Here is a 19531-nt window from a genome sequence, read left to right as displayed (position 1 = left end):
ATATTAAAGTAAAACAAGCTTGAGCGTTTTAGATCATTTTAAAAATAAATTTAATACGTTGAAAAAGACAATTTAGAAAAAATCAGTGTTTATGAAGATTGAGTTTACTAAACTATTCGATAACTTACGATTAACAACTAACGTTTATTTTTTAAGCATTTATTAACATATTTTTCTAACGTTTGACATTTATTCTAAATTTTTCACTCTCTTTTCAAACCCTTGACATTTCTTTTTTAACGTTTGAATTTTCTTTACTAACGTTTAATGATTTTTTTATGACATTTGATTTGTTAACTTTGAAGGTTAATTTTTCAAACCTTTGACAATTATTTTTCAAAGTTTAACATCTCTTCAGTCCAATTAGCTTATATATAACGTTTTAACGTCTAACGTTTGATTTCTTACGTTTGACATTTTAAATGGTTTTTTAAATCTGCCTTTAAATGATTTTAATGTTCTTCATCCTGAAAATAATTTATTCTGACCAATAAAAAAAATAAAACTGAATTTTATGAACATCCTTGGCTAAACCCTTGATCTTTATTTTATTATTATTTAATTTTTTTTATCCGTAATTCGTAAATCAGATAAAATCCAACACCCTTAAACTTTTACGCCCTTTAAGGACCCTAGAGTAAAAGTCAAATAATTCTGTGAGAGATTTCTATCTCTGACTCCCTAATAGCGATGTTATCCTGCAACAGGTTAACCATCCTCTACGATGCATTTTCCCTTCCAAACCACTGCGGGGTTTTAAAATAAACCTCATGTGTGTGATGATGATGATCTTTTTTTTTGGCTAAATGATGGATGATTTTGAATGCGAAGACATCACAGTTGGGGTCAGCAGATGAAAGGAAAATCGATTGTGCCACCGAAATGCTGTCTCCCAATTTAATATTGAATTTTCTTCATTAAACATATTTTATGGGCAAAAGCATAGAAAGTTAAAATTCTCCGGGGCAGTTTGTATGTATCTCTTTCGCACTTGCACCATCTAAGCGGTCGTGATTGAGAGATTGGCCCCGTTTTTATGGTACTACATACAGCGGGGCCCCGTCGTCGTCTCATCGCTAATGTTCGCTATAGCATAGAGTTGGGATTTAATATTTGAGGCGCGCTTGTTGCTTCATATGGTCGGCATAGTGGTGCAAGGGAGATGGAGCGAATGTCTTGTGAAAGCATTCGGACTCCGCTGCGTGCGTATCAGACTGAGAATTTCTTTCAGTCAACGACGGCGAGCGTAGGTGTCCGGATGTTTTGTTGAAGCAGTGCTGATTTTCTGCACAAAAACAAAACCAAAAAAGTCCATATAGAGGGGCTTTTCGTGTGCGTGTGCTTTGGTGCCAGATTTTCTTGAAACAGTCTAACGAAAAAAAAATCAGCTGAGTGCCATCATAACGTACAGACACTGCTGAATATGTTGTGGAAAATGCCATGGAGATAGGCATTTGGAGTAAATTAAAAATGTAAAAGAAGTGTTTTTTTTTTATTTAAACATATGCAGAGCAATTTTATGATCATATAACGTCTCTTATCAATTATTCATGCAAAGTTCAGTGAACCAGCGAGAATTGCTTTATTTGTCCCAGTGATATGAGGAGATGATGTTCAATTTGTCCATCACTTTCTTCAAACAGCACACAATCAGTGCGATAATTTCTCCCGAGTTTTTGCTATCGGCTTCAAAGCAATTTAAATTGACACGAGTCGAGTGTCATCCGCGGGGTGAGATGGCTCAAAGGAAAAGACGCGCATTTCTCTGAATTTTAAATCAACGACCACCGAGTCTCTTCAATGAAGTGCATTGTCTTGAAAAATCACCAAAAGTTTTTCTTTCTGCATCGTTTTTTTTATTCTTGATATTCCTTCCACAATACAATTCTTCCAAAGTATGCCACACAGTTAATCATAATGTGAATAACAATCAACTCTATGTCTTGCATATTAACATGGAAGAAATACTAAAAAAAAATTGACTAACTTTTGCTTCTTATTGGCGTCCCTGTCGGTCACGTCGTGCGCGCGGGTCTCTCTTTGGAAGGTTTTCTGAGTGACAAAAAAGCAACAGTTTTCTTGTTAGACTGTAAACAATAGAAAGTCAGACTTCAACCTTCTTTAAATTCATGCTAAATAATATTCTCGCACGGTGTGTGTTTTAGAAACACCCATCGCTGTGTTTGTTTTCTCAACTTCCCTTAAAACACCCATAAATGGTTTTTTAAACTATAGGGTTCCTCTCAAGAAATGTCTTTAATATTTAAAGAAATATAAATTATTTTTTTATCAAGAATATTTTAAATATTTTTCTTTTAAGTAAATTAGTTTTAAAGAATGAAATTTTGTAGTTTTCCCGCCAATAAAAAGGGATTTTCCAAATAATTTTCTTTTGTTCAATAGATGCCTGATGATGGCAATAAATTTACCGAAACATCGCTGGAAAGTATAAAAGCCGCTAACTTTTTCCTTTTCAAATGCATTGCGATTGAAAAACAAAAACATTCAACAACATAATCAACATAATTTTATTTATTTTGTTTTACAATGACGAAAAAAACACTACAAGTAATTTAAAATTCTCAGAAAGATGAATGAAATGAAAATGTTGCAATACTTGTACTCTTACTATTTAATTCATTTAATTAATTCAATTAACATTCGCATTTAGATTAGATTAGATTAGATTTATTAGATTTTCTTGCCCTGAGGTACAATAGGTACACAAATTGGACTATACAAACTCTATTTCTTTGTAGTAAGTTTATTTCTATTTTTTTTATTGCTATTTTTATATATTTTTTTTCAAATTGTTTCTATATATAAAACATATTAATATTTAATTTGTTATATAGAGGACATTCTTGCATGTTGTGTAAAAAAATCTCTCAACGAACCTCTGAAGCTATTATTATTATTTTGGGCGGGGAAATTAAATTACTAATGAAACTACATTATGATGACTTAAAGTGTACCCATCCACATACTTATAAAATTTGCAATATTCCATTAAAATTTCAACAGCTCTAAGTGGGCCACATAGCATATATGAGTTAATTTACAACTCCTGCGGTTACCCCTGTTAATTGACAAAGCGGGGGGTTGTTTCCTCGGCGGAAATTGTTAAAGAAAAATATCAAAATATGCTACAATGGGTTGTATTGAATTACTTGGGATTGTTTGCGTATACATATGAAAATGGAAGGAAAAACAATTCAATCAATTAGCAATATTAAAGTGAAAATGTATTTTTTTTTCAATGATTTTCTATTTCGACACACTGTTATTGTTTCTTGGAAGTTTTATTTTTTATTTTTTCATACTTCACCATTGCCTTTTGAGCTATTATTGCATGTGCTCGCTGTATGAGGAGGTATAGTTCACAATTTTACAGGGTGGACACTAAATAAAATAATAATGTGTTTATAGCGACGAATAAAGCAAATTCTCACTGGTTTCTACCTCTACAACATGTTAGAGTTTGGATGAATATTTTTTTGCTTGCCCTGTGCGGCATTTTTTCACGAGGTTTTTCAATGATTAAAAGAGAATGGTAAAATCGAGTTATTTCATATTTAGTCATCCATAATAGTATTGTGAAGACATCGTAAAAATGCATAAAATGTGAAAGTGTTATATTGTGTTGGGTTGTATGTGATTTTTTTTATGGTCTGTGTGGCATATTTAAAGAGGCAAACACACAAAAATTACAAAGTGTTGAACATTATATATAGAAGAAGAAACTGAGAAGTAAAGTTTTATCAATTAAAATTGTAATCAGTCACGCGACTTATTGTTCACATAATTGCGTGATTCATTCAATAATTTTGTCTGCGGCAGCTCTACTATTAAGAAGAAAAAAATAAACGTATAGAGAGCCCCTCGGGTGCACCGGGGGACGTGCGAGCACGCTGCAAAGACTAACAAATTTACTTTGTAGCCACAAAGACGAATCATATGATGTGGAAAGTGTGCGCGGAATGAAGATTTTTTTGAGATTTATAGTTGGTGGGTAATTGGTGGAATTTGCAGTTGAAAAAAAAAAGAAACAGACACTGACCATCATGCTGAAGATTCAGATGCTGGAGCAGATTGTAACGAATGAAAGTATCAGAGATGAGGAGAAGGATGATGAGCGATCTGACACTATAAGGTCAGTTAATTTCCTTGCAATTCGTTTTTTTCCCTCGTACACCAATCGTTGGGCCATTAGCGACAAGTACACTGTGCGACAAAATTTTGAAAACACCATTTATCTTTTATATTTTTGAATTTTTTGGTGTAAAAAAAATTATTTAAATGCATTTTTTAGATAATTTGATCTCCTTCTTCAAAGATTACAAAAATGCTCTCGATTCTGATAAAAATCTTTTCTTATTAATTTGCAAGTTATAAAGATTTCTGGTGTTATTAGAAAAATCTTTTAAGATTTTGACAGTTTATTCTGTCTTTAATCGTATGTTGACAGGAAAATTTCTTTTTCATGGCTCTTTAAAAATATTTTTGATTGTTTTCTAGAACAACAAAACTATTATCTTTTAAGAATAAAAGAAATATTTAAAAATATAAACTGTCAAAATTTTGTAGAACTTTCTAAATTTTAAGACAAAAAAGGTTGTTAATAGAAATCGATACCAATATTGGATAATAGATAAGATTTATGTCGTCACCTTCCTAAATTTTATTTTTTTATCCACAATATTAAAATTATCAAAGTCTCGATATTTTTATAAGAAAATAAAAAACGAGAAAAAAAATAAATAAATTTGCAAATAAAAAAATAAAACTTTGCTGCACAGTGTCTCCCATAGAAAGCAACATAAGCTTTTAGCCTTGTTTATTAATTTTCATCTGAAACTCGTTTGAAAAGTCTACAATTAAACCAACATTATTTTATTTTCACTCAATGTAGTGGAAAATGATGCATTAGAATCACCGTGCAATGGGTACTACACCGTGCCAAATGATCTTTCGCATGTGATTGATTAGAAGAAATCAACTCTTTCGCGCCTCGACCGCAAGTTATTTCTCTGTGGCGACACAGAAAGGGTATACCTGTAAAAAAGATATGCCGTTCAGCGGATTTCCATTAGAAATCCTTGCATTCCTCCGCAAATGACTTTCGATATGCTGATTGATGGTGCAAATTAGCTACCATATTGTTGTGGATTGTGCTAAAAGAATGATCACAAATTTCATGTTTGACTTTTGTGCCACACTACCTGGCTCTGAATCCGCTGTCCAGCCAGAGCAAATAAGTCTCGAATTTATGGGTATGTTTATGCAATCGAAGAGTATGGTGTGAGTGAGAGAGATAAAGCTTCACTCAAAGAGGTGGAGGCTCACAGCATGTGGGACAAATTGGAGTAAATAAGAGAAGAAGAAAAAATACGCAAATTCCCGGAAGGTGTCAGGAATGGCCGAATAAGTGTGGGAGTAATGGATGATAAATTGTAGATAATGTGGGTGATAGATGAAACGGTAATTGCATATTACTTTTATCTATTATTTGAAGTGGATTGATTAATGTTTAATTAATTCAAATTGAAAAAAAAAACTATAAAAATTAACAAAGATTAATAAAAAAATTAACACCTTGTTCATTTTAAATGCAATTTTATTAAGAGAAAAAAAAACAGTTGTTTCGGTTGAATAGTTAAAAATATTAATATTAAATTACTTTGAAAAATAATATATTTTTGGAATTCAAATTATTTTTTTTCCTAACTTCCTTTCACTTGTTGAATTTAATTTAGAGGTTAATAAAATCTGATTAAACGATAAAAAAATTTATTTCTAAATCAATTCTTTGCCATTCCCAATTAAATTCCACACAACTGCGTGCCTTTTGCACGATTATTGACTACCTGTCCGAAGAATTTATCCAAATCTATGATTTGTGTTAATTTTGCGCTTTTATAATTGAAAGCACTGTGCTATAATCTCACACAGGCAAATAAGAGTGACGCTAAATACCTACCCTGTTAATTTTTCATACAATTTCCCACTGCTGTAATAATATATATTTTTTCTTCTCTTGAATATCATTTTTTAGTTACGAAAACATCACGCAAAATGACGTTGAGCGCAATATATTACAAAAATTTTGCAATTACGTTGGATTTTTGAGGAGGTGAAATGAAATTAAATAAAATTGTGAATAGGACAAGATATTCCAAGACTGGGTTATGTACAATTATATTTGCAAAAGCAGTCTATTCATTTTGAGTTTGTTTGGATACTTTTAGATGTTACACTTCTAGAAAATAAATTTTGTGATTCGATGGTGATAAAAATTCAAGGAAAATTAAAAGGAAATTTAGATTTCTTTTATTGAAAGATCGTTTGAAAAAATAAAAAAAACTTCTAAATTGCATAAACTCCTTTCTTTTGGGATCTTTGAAATAAATTAAGCTTTTTACGAATCATATATACTCACAAGTTTGAATATTTAATTAAAAGAATAAATGTAAAAGAAAAACCTGACCTGGCAGGTGTCTGAGGCATCTTGCGTCGGCAGTAGCAAATCGTGAGTCAGATTGTATGGATTTTGAGTGACACGGTTGGTATGAAAAAGACAGTATAGAGCTTTTTTTTCTCTTCTCATTTGAAGCTCCGCGCGCGCGGTATTTTGCTGGATGATTTTATGGTATATTGCGTTTTGTGTAAAAGTGTTCGCAGTGTGTTCGCAATGCAAAAAACGCGGCAATTGTAAAATGTTGCAGAGTGCGTCACCTCTTTTTTGTCGCAGGCTTCTGCCAAAAGCGAGACACATGGACATAATTGGACGCATGGGAACGTTGATAATTAGTTAATTTATTGCAGGCATACACATTGAATTTGATAGGTCGTTTGACATACTTTACCCGATTTGAATGCTTGCGCATCGACTGATATCCAAATTGGACACCGATTGACTCTCGCAGTCATTTCAATGCACTCGCTCCTATGCCTGTGAACATGACCAGTGTGCCTGATGAGGGGATCAAAGATAGAATGCTCCCGAGAAGGGCAAAGATGAAGGTGTTTGGATTTCATTGTGGATTCCTTAGAGTTCAAATTGTTTACCAAGATTGCCATATTGTATCTTCTCTACAATTTACCAACACACATTGCTTTACCATATAGAAATCATTATTATATAGATATGTATGTTACACAACGCCAGAAAAGATAAATATTGCGGGATGCTCTTCGTGTGTACTTTGCGAGGAAAATGGTGCTATTTTTGGGCAATATATATAATTTGTTCAATGTGAAAAAGTAAACACCACTTTGTCATTTTTCACTCCAATTGCCGATTTTTTTTTCTGTTGCCATTCGCGATGTTTGTTTTTCTGGTTCTCCGGAGACAAATTACCTTTCTCACCGTAACTCACATGTCCTTCAAAGTCGAAGGAGTTAATAAAATAAATTTTCCAAGAAAAAAATGTTGCTCAAGGGGTGTTAAACTGCCTAATATTTTGATATTTTTGGCAAATCATTCGAATATTAGGAAATAATCTGAATATTTTCTTCAGATAAAACCGAGTTTATTGCTAAATCCGAATAAGTATTTCGGCTTAAATTTATTATTTCTTTAATGCATGAATTTAGTTCTTTTTATGCATTTGCTCTTCAATCTGAGTCTTTTTAGGACTAATCCTTAAAAATTATTAGGTAATTTTTTACACTTTTCAGCCGAAAATTTATTAACCACCTTGCAGCAATGAAAAAGATAAAAAAACATCGCGATTGCCAAAATTGGCAAGAAAAATTATGTCTCCATGTGACAATAACAAATTACAATTTATATGTACACTGGTGTAGCCTTTGAGCTGTATTTTTCTTCTTTGCCCCGGTATGTATGACAAGAAAAGACATAATTGAGGGAGATGGCAAAGAAAAGGAATTCTTTGTCATTTATTGCCACATTTTTTCTCGTCCAACATTAGAACATCCGTCCGGAAATCTCAAATACGTGTTATATTGGGATTGTTGGTTGCGCAGAGAAGGGGTTTTTCTTTTATTTTCTTTCCTTCGTCTTGATGATCAATTGAATACTTTCCAAGCCTTGTTCTCTTTTTCCCCAATGTGGTTGGGCTTCACCTTCGTCGTGTTTGTCTCTTCCAACGGAGATGATTAACGACGAAGATGTCCGTTTGCTCTTATAATTCTTCAAAGAAACTCCAAAGTTTTTTCTTTATGAATTGAAAACGACACTTTTTGGCACATAAAAAAAATGAACGGAGAGAGAGTGAAGAAATTATAAGTAGGGCCAGCATTAAAATGTAGGTGAATGAGTCACTAAAAAAATTTTTAATTACTCCATTGTCTCATCTTGAGAGAAGTTTTTGAGAAGAGGAAAAAAAAGATGAGAAAATTTTCAATAGAGATTGTTACCGCATGAGGGGATTTTCGGTGGAAAATGTATAAGATGTTTGAACAAAAAAAATATATACAGAGCTTTTGGAAACTTTTTGAGGCTTTCTTTGCACAATATACAATATTTAAGAGATTAGCATTTTATTTTAAATTAATCTCTTTGGTTCTTTTTATTGGAATTCTGCGGTGCATCTTTATTGTAAATCTCACACCATGAGCATAATTTTTTTTACTGATTGAATATCATCTCAACATTAGCTGGTACATGACTGCGTGTTTTCTCTGAGAATATTTTTGAAATTTCCTAGCATGTTTTATGGCAATATCGCTCGATGAAAGTGGATTTATTTTGTAGAATCTGAGGCAATTTCTTCACAGAAGTTCCCTTTCGGGATAAATCGTACGTATAAAAATTTTAATGAAGGGCTTTTTATTCATTTAATGATTGACTATAGCATAAGCATAAATAAACATGAGAGTTTTCTGAGAGCAAATTGCGCTATTTGTGCTGTCTTTTCACAACTCTTTAAATACACTCCGCACATAAGAATAATATACCATCATCAAGAAAACATGAAAAATTGAATCAAACAAAGAGTGGTCGTTTTTTTTGCTTTGTATTTTGCCTCTTATGGTTCATGACGAAAAAAAAGTATGAACAATATATTTTCTACAATATAGCATTGTGATGGTGAGTGATGTGAAGGTTTCTCCAAAAGAAGATGATGACGTGCTAAATTATTCATATGGTTTTAAAGAAAAACAGTCGTCGTCGGTTTTTTGCATGTGTGCTGGGGCGTTGAGAGAAATTGCGATAAAATGCGATATATTTGTGATTTGTGATGTTTTTTTTTGCCAAATTGGCGGGATTTTAGCATGCAAATGGGATGAGATTGAAAGACGCCTCGCTTGTGCAGCTCTTCCTCCCATATGTGGTATTTTGGGGCATCTCAATTTCCGTGCGTGTGCTCTCTCAAACACTTCGCAGACCTCCACAAAGGAATTCCTTAAGCGCGCGTACAAAAGAATTGGATTTGTGTGGAGGGAAAAAGGCCACATAATTCCACGTTTTGGGGGCAATTTGTCGTTCTAAAAATTGAATAGTATTTTATGAAGAAAAAGAAAAAAAAAAGAAATCCTTGAACCACCACGGAGGTGTACCAATTTTCGCTCACATGGGGATACCATTAAGTGTATTATAAACAATAAAAGTATCATTGCTTTGGCGTTTCACAATTCTAAACTTCCACTCTTGCACAATACCACCATCAATGAAGCTAATATTCCACTCCGTACAAACCGTCAACTTTCGTGATTTTTCCTTCACTCGAAAAATGCAACAATTGTGCCGTGTTTTCGCTCCGTGAATTATGGAATTGTTGCATTTAATAGATAATTACTATTATTAATTTTTGTTTGTTGATACAACTATTTCCAATTTGATTCATTTAATTGCTTTCTTATATATTATAGTGAAAGTTTCACAGCACGAATTTGTTTTTTGGGGGGAAAAACGTCCAAAATGTGATTGAGCTTAAAAATGATCACAGTGTGACCAAATATAAGAGGATAGTCCTCCGTGAGCGAGAAATTGGTGCGATAGCGGAAGAATTCGTTTGTTGTTTTGTCTCTTTTTCTGGGAGAATATCTTACCCGACACGGGGTTTGAGATGAATCTCATCAGTCTTTCCCACACACAGTGTCTGTATCCATTGTAGCACCTTTGTCAGCAAAAGACGTAGATTGTATCGGAAGGGGGTACTTCATTGGAAAATTTCATATCCCACTCTTTGAGATTTTAACCCATGCTAACGAGGTCATAGATCTTCTGTACGTAGGACCTTCATTTTCTAGAATTTGATTAATAAGCCTATAAGAAATATAATTCCTGAAAATAAAATTTTTAGCCCCCATGGGGGCGTCGGTAGACACCGTATGATATATCATACGTTTAACGAAAGGGGGTTGAAAAAATCTAATTTTTTCTCAGTGTTGAAACCAAAACTTTAATTTATTTAAATGCATAAATTACATAATTTATGTTAAAATGAAGTATTCTGGCTATATTTTGGACCAGAATTAATTAATTGATCCAATAGAACTACAATCCTTGGGTTTCAGAATCAACTCACCGCGTTCTTGTAGAGTTCTAGCTCTAAGAAGATAGAAGCTGAACTTGTCGTGGTTCCCACAGTTGTCCTCATCGCTAACAGTTGCGTAGCCAGGAAATAAAATAACCATCTCAAGTTGCATGGTTGGCTCTAGGACGGAGACTTCTTGTGAGCATGCTGACAAGTCTCCGGACAGAGCCGGATGTGCTATCCTTCTTCGTTCTCAGACCTACAAAAATCAAGATTTTCGCTATAATTTTTATATTTCCCGGTGTTAGATACTTTTTAATACTTACGATGTATCTGATTTAGCACTTCCTGACATTCCTTTTCACTGCAATTTATATTTTCATTCCCAAACTCTTAGATCTTCCCGCACAGAAATAAACTCGCACTATAACCTAAAAAGTACCTCAATTCAACCAACGTATGATATATCATACGCAGATGTTTATCACGTAAAATATTGAATAATTTGCGGCCGGAGACGGATATTTTGCTTAATTCACAAAGTTTTATTAATAAATAAGAGATTTTGCACAAAATATTACGGAGAAAAAGGGAATTGTCACTTAAAATACTCACATTTTGGTTCCCGGACAACATTGCAATTGGATACACTTAGATTTTTATCAAAAAATAACATTATTTTATGTTTTTGACACCCAGGAAAATTAATATAAAGAGTTAAGGGTATATAAAAGTGGAAAACACTAACCCGGAAGGAAAATTTTGCGAATTCGCATCATAAAAATTAATCAAAAATTACCAATTTTGCGTATGATATATCATACAAAAAGTGAGGATGGGTTAAAGATTTTTTTTGTCTTAAAGAAAATTTTGAATTTTCATGAAATTTGATAGAAAAGAATAAAATATTCAGTATAATATTTTGCTGATTTATGTTTATAGTTTTGTGGTTCGAATACATTCAACAAATACGTTGTTTACAAAGCAATAATAAATATTTATTTATTAATTCCAAATATCCTTTGGCAAATTTTGAATTTCAAACTATGTACAAAGCTGTATTACAAAATACATAAAATATATTTAATAGTTCATATTTCCCTCAATGAGCATCCCCTTTGAATTCTTTTGAGGTGGAAATGTGATGATCTCGTTGCCCCTCCTGGGCTACCATTGATGAATGAACATCGGGTTTTTTTTTATTTGAAATGAAGCCCCCATTGAAAAGGGGGTATAATTTATGCACACCCATCGTGTCTCGCCTATATGGCAAACCTGGCTATAGAGACAAACTCCTTGTCACACCGATTAGAATTGCGCACGACACAAAAGTGCCATTCTTGGGCTCATCTCCGCAGAGGATTGAATATCAATTGCGGCATTCGAGCTTTTCACAAAAATATTTTGTACAACTCCCCAAAAAATCCGTCGGATTGGGTTACCGTGCGCCATTGAATAGATCTGTCGGCAATTTTGATTGTAGTACAAATTACATAAATTTCCTCACTGAATATTTAAAGTGGATCCTCCGGTAGGTGAAGAAAAGAAATGGATGGTGTCAATTTAAAGCCACACACGGCAATATCATGAATATTTTAATCGTTATACTCTGTGTAAAGAATCGATTCAAAAGCACCAATGGGGGAGTGCTTGAAAAGAGTTTTTAAAGTTTTAAGTTTTAAGTGAATTTCTCGGCGAAATTAAGGGGATGTCGCGTGGAAATTTCTTAAGCACACAGCGGAGCTTTCGGGAGGAGGCTAAAAAGATAAAGTTTTAACGATGATGGATGTGCTGGCAAATAAACAGTGGCGTGTGGATAAAATAATAGACTGTCTTCGGGACATAAAAATAATCTCATTAAAGGATGATGGATAGTGAAAAATATATTATCCACATTTAAGTAAATTGGGTCAGGGGCATTTTCTTCTTGAGACAAAATTACATGGTCAATCGGGTATGTTTGTCGTGCCTATGATTCTTTTGTGATGCAAATTCAATTTGCTGAAAGTTAATTTATTAGTAGAAGTTTCTAGGAAGGAACTGATGAAATTCTTTCATTCAAATGGATATTTATTTTTCTTTTTAAGACAAAAATTTGATTAATGACTAACAAATTTGTTTTGATGACTCCAATATCGGAAAAGACAAACCTAATATTTTTTTTCTTAATTATTCTTCATACTTTACAAAAAAAATAATTTGTAAGCAGGTTTGTTAAAGTTTGTAATTTTCATATTCAACAAACTGGGCCAATGATTTTGCTACAATAATGGTCGTTTTTAGCGAAGTTTATTAATTTTATTCTCCAAGTTTGATATGAAGTATCTCAACCTTCTTATTTGCTAAAAGATAAACAATTTTTTGCAATAATCTACGAACTAATAAAACTTTAATTAACTTCTACAAACCTTCCAACGAACTTTTTTCACAGTATACAAAAGAGATAAAAATTATAAAGTTTGACAAAAAAAATAAATGAAAATCCATTCAATTACAATACCTGTGACTTTTACTTTTACTCCTATATATTTGAGCTCTAGCTAATCTCATGGTGCTCCGGGGCTCGATCTTCATGGTGTGATATAAAAGTGTTTGTTTTCATTAAAGTTTCTTCTTCATCCTCATGCTACTTAGAAAAAAAAAGTACTCAAGCCATTAGCGAGAGTGAAGGCAGAGCGACGTGAGCCATTCTTCCCCATGCTATGGTGCGAAATTCCCATGCGGTGGAAGAAGGTGCCTCGCGGAGACTTTGCGCAAAATTACTTATCCACCCACACCCCGGTCATAAACCACCCATCTGATTCTCTTTTTTCGCGATCAATTTGCGGGCAACGGCGCGGTAAAATTTTTGCCCACTTGTCTTGTAAATTAATTTGTTGCGCCAATGAAGGACAAAAAAAGAGTTTGATTGTTTGATAAAACACATTTTTTCACTGTTTAAAATGGAAAACATTATAGATTTGTGAAGGCCACCAGGTACATTGGTGCCTATGGGAAGTGGAGCGAAATGGGTGATGTATGTAATACAATTTTAAGTGAGAAAATTGAGCACAAAATTCACACACGAAATAACTCTTTAATTCCAAGGAAAAATTCCCCGTATGTGACTTCCTGTGCGTCGTCCTGCTTTTCACTCTGTGTGCCACTTTTTTTTTGAATGCCCCCGAAGCTAAAAATTATTTTATAAATAAAAAATAAACCACCCAAAGAATCGGAAGTTTAGGCGAGAAAATGTGTTTATAATGTAGCGCCCGACTCACTATCCAGCGAATATTAACCTAGCTCATAGAGTGAGTACCCTTAGATTGGCGGTAACTGTAACGGCTGCCCTTCCCTCGGCAACGGCTTCTGCCCCCAGGTTACAAACCCTCAAATAGGTGAGAGAGAGTACGAGAATCCTCAAGAGAATATAGGAGAGCACTGAGAGAGTAATTATGTGAGAGTAGTAAAGAGGGATGATGAGAGTAGAGTCAGTCGGAGCTCAGCCTTGGGTATGGCTGCAAGCAAGTTCAAAGTGCTCTGTAGTTTTAGTTCGAGGACGAGGGTGGAGGTTACTGTGGGGAGTTGACCAAAGCCCTGTGGCGCCCCCTATTCAGGGCGCCACATATCAGAAGTGGGATGCGAAATCCCGGCGTGAAAATCGAAAAAAAAAGTGATCGCGCGCGTGTGAAAAAAAAAAAATGAACATGGCGGAAAATGACGCCGCAAAAGTGAACAGAAAAAGTGAGTGAAAAAGTGCCTGGACGGAGAAGGAGCCCTATGGGGCACACCACAGCAGCAGCAGGAGACACCGGGCAGCGTTTGCAGAGCATCCGGGGGTGAATCGCAGCGAGATTTACGGCGGCAGAGCGACATTTCCGGAGGCATCGACGGCGGCTGAGAAAACGTGTCGAAACACGTCCGGCAGCAGGGTGCATCAAAATGGGTGAAAAATTTCCAAGAAAAATGTCTTAATTTGCAGATTGTGTGATTGTGTGGCGTGAATGAGGGGATCCCCAAGCCTGTATGAGTGCATTTGTGTGTGCAGAGCCCCCGTGAAGGGGGGGAAAATGTTCTTCTTGTCTTTCCAGATATTGCTCTAAAAGTTCCTGAAAAATGATAAAGTGAGTACATTCCTGTATTTTGGGGGCGTTTATGCAGCCGGTAACGTAAGTGGGGAGATAAATTGTGAAATTGAGGCTGCCCGGGGGTAAAATATCGCGGTAAAAAGTGCCCCCGTGAAACTATTTCCATGAGTCGTGTAAAGTTGCGCGGTGTTCTGCGGCACCGAGAAAGTTTCCCTCCAAAAATTTAGAGAAAAAGCAGAGCGGCCGAAAAATTCGCGGCTTGAGAAAATAATTAAAAAAAAAAAAAAAAAAAAAAAAAAAAAAAAAAAAAAAAAAATCAGTAAAAATTCCACCAAAAATTAACCCTTTGACTGCCCAATAGAAGAAAATATTCCCTAATTCCAACAGAGAAGTGCTGAATTAAAATATAACGCGAAGTTGTGCCCCTTGAGAAAAATTCCCTGAAAAATTTGACTTGAAGTGTCCTGCGATAAAAGCGCGTTCCCATCAAATTCCAAATTAAATTCCACAGAAAACCACCATTAAAAAGTACCCAGTAGAAAGAAATGAAATCTCCCAAATGTTGAAAATTTCCTGAAAATTCCCCTTAAAAATCCAGTAGAAAAAATCCCTGAAATGAAAATAATATGAAATAAATAAATGTCCCAGAAATAAATGAAATGTCCCATGAAATTTTATGTTTATCCCCTCGCGAGATTTTCGGCGCAGTGTTCGAAAAATTTTTCGGCGAAAGGTCAACAGAGGCGCGGCGATCAAGAAATCTGTCAGTTTGTTTTGGTTCGTATAGAAAACACGCCAGTGTGAAGGAAAATTGAAGGAAAAACCCTGAGAAAAGTGAGGAAAAGTGAAAAGAGGTGAGAATATCCGCCCAGGAGGTGTTACGGCTGACCATGGTTGTGAATGAGATGGCAATGTGATGAATTTGTGCTACATTTTTGCAGAAATGAATGAGGAGCGTCAGGGAAGAGATGAAGCGATGGAGAGGCTCGCGATGGCAGCATCCGGAGGGGAAGCACCCATGGTAGCAGTGCCAGTAGTAGCAGCACCCGTGGTAGAAACACCTGCGGTAGAAGCACCCGCGATAGAAACACCTGCGAAGGCAGTGCTTACTGCTGTGACGTTTGGCAAAGGATTCAAAGGAGGATAAATGAAGGGAATTGCTGGAGATTGAGAAGCTCGTGTCCCGTTTCGAATTGAGCGACAGAAGGACGTTATCCGTCGTTGCACGGCGTGACACCGTGAGTGGAATCCTCCACCAATTTGGTGTTAAGGTTGAACATGCGATTCTTGTAGCGAGTATGCGATTGTAAGGAGCAGCCAAACCATGGTTCGATGGGAAGAAAGGCAACCTGCATACGTGGGAGATAAGTGGAAAGGCACTTAAGAAATTCTTTTCGGATGTGATTGACAGCCTTGCGATCCATCAGAAGCTGCGGGAAGGCAAGAGAGTACTGTTCCGGGGAAATGGTTTTTGCCCAATAAATGACCTTACAAATCATATTGTAGCTGGTATTCAGGATTCTAAATACAAATCTATCTTGAGCACATCCGGAGGTTATTTTGACCATCACCTGCCACGAAGTTTCTCAAGCTTTGGATGGGAGGAGCAATGACAGATGCTGTGAAGATCTCCATCACAGTTGCCGTAATGCTTAATGGGGTGAACCACGAGAAAGGTGTCGTGATCATTGTCGTGGTGAGAGGCGCGATTATCGGTGTAGAAGATTTCCTTGTAGGTGTGAGGGACAGCATTTGAGGAGCGATAGATTGCGCTCATGCTGTCGAGATGGTTCGTGTTCTTGTTTTCCAGGCAAAATGGCAGAGACGGAAGAAAACTAAGAGCTGCTGTTTACAGAAAAATAAATGAGTAAATAAATAACCCAAAAAGTGGAAAGTATTAATATTTATTCCACAGGTACGGGTGCAGTGGAGATTGGAGTGGCACGAGTCGTTCAGGGTGTCGCAGTTGTTGAAGAGAGTTTCAAGGTTGTTGCATAGGTAGGGGCACAGCGGAGATTAGCTTGATACGAGTCGTTCAGGGCGTTGCCGCTGATGGGGAGCGTATCAATGTTTGCTTGCGTAGGTATATGGCGCAATGGAGTTCGGCGTGACACGAGTTGTTCAGGGCATTGCGGTTGTTGGGATGATCTGGTCTGAAGGATGAAAGGAGCGACACTGAAGCAGGCAGAGCAAAGAGGGGTTCCAGTGGTACAATTGTCGCTCTGCTGAGGATTTGGTTTGTGGTTGTCCCAAGAAAAGGGAATTCTCAACAACGACTGGTGGAACGTGGATCAAGTGGTGGAAAGCACAGGAGAATTTCGATGGAAGGTGTGAAACCTGGTGGTGAGGTTTGCGAGTGAAGACAGACGATGTGTTCCACATATTGATAGAATAGACGGAATAAGCGCTGCAGAGGGTGGAAAATATTGCAGAACGCTTACGAAAATCATGATTCCTCGAGATGCAGATTGATGAAGAACACTTGGAAAAGAGAAAGAGTCTTTGGAAGATCGAGCGTGAAACGTGGCGGCAAGCATGATGAGAAAGAGTGGAGATGGAACACACTGATCATGTATGCAGGAGACGACCATTGTGTATATCAGAGTCAGCAATGGTGAATGAGAAGGTACAAACAGTATTCAGACTTGCAAAATAAAAGGAGTGATGTCTATACTCTGAAAGAAGGTGAATGAGTGTGCTGTAAGAACAGGAAAAAGGAGGAAAGCGGATACAGGAACAGGAAAACGCAAGTGCATCCAGAAGTGGCGAAGAATGACACAAAATCCTGTGCAACTAGTTGGGCAAACAAGCGGAAAATGCTATGGAAGCCATAAAGACCGTGGGAAAGCTGAATGGGCGATGGTCAGGAGAAGTAGTTGATGAGTTGAATAGGAGCACCGCAGTGCGGCGTAGGCTGATTCGAGGCTACATGAGGATGGATGAAGATGACCAATGAGACCTTTATGAATGAGAAGACCTGAAGGATGCCGTGGTAGATTGCGGAGCTGAGAGTGGATTTTGGTCCAGGAACAACTGTGAAGCGAGAAAATGGCGCTGGCGTACAAGAGATAGCAGCAGTTTGGAGATTTGAGTATGAAAGTGCGAGTTGAAACGTCAGTGAGGAAAAGAAAATTGTCGTCAAGAAGAATGTGTGCGAAGTCTCGTAGAAGGACTTGAAGTTCGGAGATGCGACGACAAGGGAGAAGCACATGCAGTTGAGGACAAAGACGCTGTGGCAGTGAGGAACTCAAAAGGAGGAGACTCAAAATTCAAGGAAGCAGTGACCATCCAGTCAATGTGGAAGCTTGTAGTGGGGGAGATTGAGGCATCCATAGGGTGCAAGGTGTTGAGAGCAGTGAATGCAGCTACGGTGAAGACGCAAAAGGTGTTGGAGATGGTGCAGTTTTCAGATATCCCGCTGTGTTTGTGGGTGACAATGCAACATTATTCGCAGAGAATCTGTTCCAGGAGTTTGGTGGGCAAGGTGAGGGAGTGTTTCGATAGTCAAAGGTTCTCAAGTGTATCTGCGTCGCTAGTAGGGGATGATTGAGTGGTACATCTCGCGACTGTTCACAGGTACCAGGTGGAATGGGCAAGCGCTGTGAAATTCCAGGTTGTCCGCAAGATCCTGAGGCAGAGTACAAAGGCGAAAGAGTAGCAGATGGTGAATGATGTGGGTGAATGAAGACTAAATATATTTTGCAGTTATTTTCTTTTTCATGTCAATGAGTCGACTTGAAGAAGTCTTGTGCAGTAACAGAGTGACGACTCACGAGTGGCGTAATTGCGGGTGATTGATGAGGGCAGTTGGGCGTGAGACCCACAAGATGAGAGAGAAGAAGCTCGTCTCTGAGATGGTTCGGTATGACTTAAAATAAATTGTTGATTCTTTAGCAGGTTGCAGACATAAGCGGCAATGCAAGCGGTAGAACACCCAAAGTGAATGGCCCAGTCGACTGAAGACCTCCCGTCGTGAGCACGGTGTGCCTGTGAATGGCAAAATATGAGGCAGCACAAATGACAATCCTGATCGCAGTAAGAACGCAGTAAACCAGTAAGCAGCAGTACAATTCAGCAGTGAGAGGCGCCAAAGAATACACAACACACATGAAGGTCTGTTGTGCGGCAGGTACCCATGAAGGGTAAGTAAGCGTGCCGTTGTCGAAGTCGTCGAGGGGCCAAACACCGCTGATTGAACGCAACGTGCCATGAAAGAATACACAACACACGTGAAGGTCTGTTGTGCGGCAGGTACCCACAAAGGGGTAAGTGAGCGTGCCGTAGTCGTCGACGCGCCATGAGACAACTCACAACACACATGAAGGTCTGTTGTGCGGCAGGTACCCAGGAAGGGGTAAGTGAGCGTGCCGTTAAAGAAAGCAGTCAGCCGCAGAAAAACGAATGCTACGAGAACGTCATGCAGCAGACACCAACCGATTAGCAGCTACAACGAATATTCCACGACATCGAGATCAGCGTTCAACGAAACGGCGAATCATACTCATGTGCGGAACGTTCCGTTAGTGTTAGCACATGAGCAGTCCTCACGACTTGGGTGTGGGAGTAGTTGCGGAAAAATGGCCAGTAAAATTCGGGGTTGGTGTTACGCGTATTTATATCCTGACATTGTAAATTAATGCGGTAAAATGATTTCCTTGAAATATCACTTGCAGCCGTCGGGGACGACGGCAATGTCAGGAACGGCCGAATGTAGCGCCCGACTCACTATCCAGCGAATATTAACCTAGCTCATAGAGTGAGTACCCTTAGATTGGCGGTAACTGTAACGGCTGCCCTTCCCTCGGCAACGGCTTCTGCCCCCAGGTTACAAACCCTCAAATAGGTGAGAGAGAGTACGAGAATCCTCAAGAGAATATAGGAGAGCACTGAGAGAGTAATTATGTGAGAGTAGTAAAGAGGGATGATGAGAGTAGAGTCAGTCGGAGCTCAGCCTTGGGTATGGCTGCAAGCAAGTTCAAAGTGCTCTGTAGTTTTAGTTCGAGGACGAGGGTGGAGGTT

General features: G+C 37.3%; 1 protein-coding gene and 1 long non-coding RNA gene across 11 annotated transcripts in view; both read left to right on the top strand.

Annotated features, from left to right (window-relative positions):
• Nucleotides 1-19531, top strand: part of LOC129788472 (rap1 GTPase-activating protein 1) — a 71055-nt gene that overhangs the window by 14541 nt on the left and 36983 nt on the right. For 2 of the 10 annotated variants that reach the window (XM_055824583.1, XM_055824586.1), the window contains exons 1-2: nucleotides 1230-1472; nucleotides 3580-4153. The exons of 3 other annotated variants lie outside the window; for them this stretch is intronic. In XM_055824583.1, coding sequence (XP_055680558.1) covers nucleotides 4065-4153 — 89 coding nt within the window. In that variant the 5' untranslated portion in view covers nucleotides 1230-1472; nucleotides 3580-4064. Of the gene's footprint in view, nucleotides 1-1229; nucleotides 1473-3478; nucleotides 4154-13533; nucleotides 14549-19531 lie in introns of those variants that run through there. 5 more of the 10 variants (XM_055824584.1, XM_055824587.1, XM_055824585.1 and 2 more) reach the window with 5 other exon arrangements.
• Nucleotides 14555-16059, top strand: LOC129788475 (uncharacterized). The gene is made up of 2 exons (XR_008750368.1): nucleotides 14555-15366; nucleotides 15454-16059. It is a non-coding gene; the product is annotated as an uncharacterized LOC129788475 (long non-coding RNA).

Source organism: Lutzomyia longipalpis, chromosome 2 (assembly GCF_024334085.1).
Source record: "Lutzomyia longipalpis isolate SR_M1_2022 chromosome 2, ASM2433408v1".
Taxonomy (NCBI): Eukaryota; Metazoa; Arthropoda; class Insecta; order Diptera; family Psychodidae; genus Lutzomyia; species Lutzomyia longipalpis.
This window is presented reverse-complemented; position numbering and strand designations above follow the sequence as displayed.